At 37.0% G+C, this 5,077-nt stretch overlaps 1 protein-coding gene across 1 annotated transcript; it reads left to right on the top strand.

Moving 5' to 3' along the window:
• The first annotated feature begins 1,006 nt into the window (after nt 1-1,006).
• On the top strand, nt 1,007-3,261 carry LOC145096855 (lysine histidine transporter-like 8). Its single transcript, XM_079034215.1, has 5 exons — nt 1,007-1,453; nt 1,692-1,825; nt 1,919-2,346; nt 2,437-2,568; nt 2,645-3,261. The coding sequence occupies exons 1-5, from the start codon at nt 1,071-1,073 to the stop codon at nt 3,128-3,130; spliced, it is 1,563 nt and encodes a 520-aa protein (XP_078890341.1). The 5' UTR covers nt 1,007-1,070; the 3' UTR covers nt 3,131-3,261.
• Nucleotides 3,262-5,077: the final 1,816 nt, after the last annotated feature.

Here is a 5,077-nt window from a genome sequence, read left to right as displayed (position 1 = left end):
ATATGGACCATTTATGTAATTTTGGCGGTGGTGGTGGTGGTGATGGAAGATGGTGAGTGGCTTTATGGTATTGAGTGGACATTTTTCTAATAAATAAAACATTAATTTAAAACCAAAAAGAGAAATATATATTAATAAAAAAAAATTGGATTATGAGTAAAAGAGTAATTTCGTTTTCCATCGTTGTCCTCAATGTGTTAAATCTGATAACCACAGGGACCAATCGTGTAATTTTGTCTAACAACAACAACAACAACAACAACAACAATAATAATAATAATAATAATAATAATAATAATAATAATAATAATAATACCAACTAATAAAGTGACAATTGAACGAAAATATAGGAACCTACGATGCCACAAATAATCAACGGAAATAGGGGGACCAAAAAAGACAAAAAAGAAGCAACTTTAAAATGACGAAAATATAGTTGAGGGACCATTTCTATCAAAAAAAGTATTAATATGACTAAATACTAATAATATATAATAAAAGACGAGGGTTATAAAAAATTCAAACCAAAATGAAAGAGTTGTTTGTGAACAAAAACATAAAAGTGACAATGTAACATTAATTCAAACAGTTTACTGTTTTACATAACTTTTATATATATATATATATATATATATATATATATATATATATATATATATATATATATATTTTAACAATTTTTTTTTAATAAATTTATGAATACATATTAACTTTTTCTCAACCATTCACACCTACACAATAAAAAAGTAGGGACAATAAATCAAATTTCAGTAGTACACATTTGCATTTTGCATACAAAGAGTAACGTGAAGGGTTACACTGTAAAAACTCACTTCTCCTTTTTAAGAAATGACACAAATAGTCAAATCATACACATCATCACAGAGATTCTCATCAGACGACCACTCTCACTTTCACCTCGAGATCCATTTACCAAAAGCATTATCGACGGCCACAATCTCTTTGTCCCAAACTCCCACACCCTCCTATAAGTGATACTTTTCACGTCCAGCTTTCTGTCACACGACATTATTACATTTTCAATTATTTCTTCTCCTTCTGTTGAATCAATGGAAGAGAGAATGGAGACTGAGCTGATATCGATACCGGCGACGCCACGGGCATCCACGCCGGAGATACTCACACCCTCCGGTCAGAGGTCGCCCAGGCCAATGTCAAAGGAAGGTGGGAAGTCGTCGACGGCGTGGACACCGACGTCGTTTACACCGAGGTTTCTGAGTCCGATTGGTACGCCGATGAAGAGGGTGTTGATAAACATGAAAGGGTATTTGGAGGAAGTGGGTCATCTGACTAAACTAAACCCACAAGATGCATGGCTTCCGATAACCGAATCCCGTAATGGCAACGCTCATTACGCCGCCTTTCATAACCTCAACGCCGGCGTCGGATTTCAGGCTCTGGTTTTGCCCGTCGCTTTCTCTTTCCTTGGCTGGTAAGTATTTATCAGTTGCTCATAAATATCATAAATTCATAACTCGTATCTAAACATTTAGTCAATAGCTTTTATTGTCCCACCTGACACACACACTGTCTTTATGTCTGGCGTCTCTAATCGCAATATATTCCCTCCCAAAACAGATAATAACAAAGCTCCTTTCTAACATAATAAGGGTTTATCCATATCCATAATCCATCAATGGATTTAGAACACATTACATGGGTTTATGCAGGAGTTGGGGAATTGTGTCATTAACTATAGCGTACTTCTGGCAACTCTACACTTTATGGATCTTGGTTCAACTTCATGAAGCAGTTCCAGGAAAGAGATACAACCGATATGTGGAGCTTGCTCAAGCAGCTTTTGGTAACAATATATCACACCCATTTACATTCTTAAATAGTTTAATAAAAAGCTCGACTTTTTCATATTGATCATTGTGTCATGTTTTTGGTTCAGGGGAACGGCTGGGGGTGTGGCTAGCACTATTTCCGACGGTTTACTTGTCCGCCGGAACGGCGACGGCGTTGATTCTTATCGGAGGCGAAACCATGAAACTCTTCTTCGAGCTTGTTTGTGGGCCACTTTGTACTTCAAATCCCTTAACGACAATCGAATGGTATCTTGTTTTCACTTCATTATGCATCGTGTTGTCTCAGCTCCCAAACCTGAACTCCATCGCCGGACTCTCCCTCATCGGAGCGGTGACTGCCATCTTTTACTCAACCATGGTTTGGGTTCTCTCCGTTAGCCAACCACGGCCACCCAACATCTCCTATGACCCTGTCCCCTTGCCTTCGTTCTCAGCTTCCCTGTTTTCTTTCCTTAATGCACTTGGTATCATTGCCTTCGCTTTTAGAGGCCACAATCTAGTCCTCGAGATTCAGGTAATAAGTTTACTATACAGTCGAGATTTGACCTTGTAAGCTTAAAGATATGAAGTTAATAACATTGAGTTTATAATGGTAACTTTTTAGTCTACGATGCCATCAACTTTCAAGCATCCAGCTCATGTGCCAATGTGGAAAGGAGCCAAAGCTGCATACTTCTTCATTGCATTGTGTCTGTTCCCTGTGGCTATCGGAGGTTATTGGGCTTATGGAAACCTTGTAAGTTTATAGAATTTGGGTTTATCTACTTTCTCAAAAGAGTAACTATGCTGAAAATGTGTTTTCTTTTCTACAGATGCCATCGGGAGGGATTCTGAATGCACTATTCGTATTCCACAGTCAAGATATTTCAAGAGGGTTGCTTGCAATGACGTTCTTACTAGTCGTCTTCAGCTGCTTAAGTGGGTTTCAGATATACTCGATGCCAGTGTTTGATAGTTTTGAAGCTAGTTACACGAGCCGAACAAACCGGCCATGCTCTGTGTGGGTCCGGTCTGGTTTTAGAGTGGTTTATGGGTTTATTAACTTCTTCATTGGTGTAGCATTGCCCTTCCTTTCCAGTATTGCCGGTTTGTTAGGAGGGTTAACCCTACCGGTGACATTTGCGTACCCATGTTTCATGTGGGTTCTTATCAAGAAGCCTGCAAAATATAGCTTCAATTGGTACTTTAATTGGACACTAGGTTGGCTTGGTATAGCATTCAGTTTAGCGTTTTCGATAGGTGGAATATGGAGCATGGTGAATAGCGGACTTAAGCTGAAATTCTTCAAACCAAATTAACACTTAGTGGGCGATTGATTGTGTGCTCATGAACTTTTTAGGAAGCTGTATGTTATTTGTATGATTTGTAATATGCATTTAATGGTATATTATTCCTGATATAGTATATGCAGCTTCAAATCTTTAAGTCATTTTCCTATTTTCCTATAACTTATATATTAGTCGATGTGAGAACCCATTTAGGACCGTGTTAAAAATCGCATTAATAATGCTATGTTGCAAAATTTAATTGAGATACAATATTAAACCAAGCAAAACTAAATTTGTTACTTGGATAAATGGAGATGTATTAACCGGATAGAATTTCGTCTATATTTGTGTGATGGTTAGTGACTAACGTAGCCGAAATTGTGGGCTACGTAGCCAGGGTTAGGCTATTCACGGAAATAGTCCACGACAGGTCCATGAGATACAACCCTCATATTAGTGGGATTTACAAACTAATACCTCCCAAGATTCATATATAGTAAAACCAAAATATTGTTGCCTTGCGAATCCAAAAATTTTCATCTTCGGCTGAAAGCATATTAACATTCTCAATATATACATGACAAGTGTACGATATCACTTATATTCCTGGCAACAAGTGATTGTCGACACTTCATAGAGTGAATCTCAAGGCTCATGTCTACATCAGGCTAGAAATACCTAACATATGTGAATTGAGGTGACATGGATACTTTTTGCGTCTTTTTATTCTTTTAGGTTAAAGGGAGTGGTAACATTTTAACACGTCGTCACGTCAGATTTTAGAGTGCCACATCATTTTTAACCATTTAACATCTAATCTTAGTATTTAGTAGAGAGTGGTAACACTCATGACACTCTATTTTGTATTATTTTTTATTTTTTTTCTAATTTAATTAAATCATTTTATTTTAATATACAAACATTTTTTGTTCACAAATATTAAACAAATTTTATTTTTTAAAACCACAAACAATAAATATTTAAGTGCAGGGTCCTTTTGGTAATTTCAGAAACTTGGTTTGTGATAGAGATTAAGATGGGGGTGTGATGTGTAAGTATGAAATTTTTGGATGTCTTATTCTGTCCAATTCAGATTTTTGTTTCTTCTTCCTCCAGCAAAATTGATTGCAACGAGACTCCTATTTTCCATTTTCGATCTTCACATCGTGATTCAACAATTAAACTGAGTCAAGAAGGAAGCACTTCGGCCAAACACACTCCACCCAATCAAAATCGTCCAAGGCCTTCTCTCTCTTCTCGTTACTCCACTGGCGAGGCTAGGTTGGCGCTCCCCTTGGCGCATGGCAGGGGGTGGTGTTTGGCGAGGGTGGCGATCGATGGCGAGTCTCTTAGCGATTTCCACTCCTTTTAGCCTTAATACCTACTCGCAATCATATAATTACTTACTTGATATATTGAGAGTGATCTTGTGGTGTCTCTTCCTCAAATTAAGTGCTTGTAACGGTACTTAGTGTCCTGATAATAGTACATCAATGGGAAAAGTCATATATGGAATGGTCGAATCTGTTGCAATATGTGTATGATCATAATAACTTGATCTTTGTTTCATAATTAACATAGTCTTTTTAGATTACCCATAAGACAAAGAAAAATAATGAATTTAGTTTAATAACACAACAAAAAGGTAAGTTATTTTGAAACTAATTAAGCCCAAAAGTTTATGGGTAAATATCTATTGTTAGTCATTATCTTTTAATTATGGGATAATGATAACTAAGACATCAAGATAAAAGATAATTACCATATCTAAAGGATTAAACCTAAATGGAGGGAACCGGTTTATTAAGGAGCTCCCCTCTTCAAGGCTTGTAATTTTCATTCACCCTCACTCTCCCTCTCATGCTCTTGGTTTCTCCCAGCCCCTCCCCTCTTTTCATTGGGGTTCATGATTGTAGCAAGGTGCAAAGGAAGAATGATTGTTTTCCAAACTACTTGATCATTTGTCTTAATGTATGA

This window comes from Lactuca serriola, chromosome 4, assembly GCF_051521515.1.
Source record: "Lactuca serriola cultivar US96UC23 chromosome 4, Lser_US96UC23_V15, whole genome shotgun sequence".
NCBI lineage: Eukaryota > Viridiplantae > Streptophyta > Magnoliopsida > Asterales > Asteraceae > Lactuca > Lactuca serriola.
Note: the sequence above shows the minus strand (reverse complement) of the source record. Positions and strands in the feature narration are given on the sequence as shown.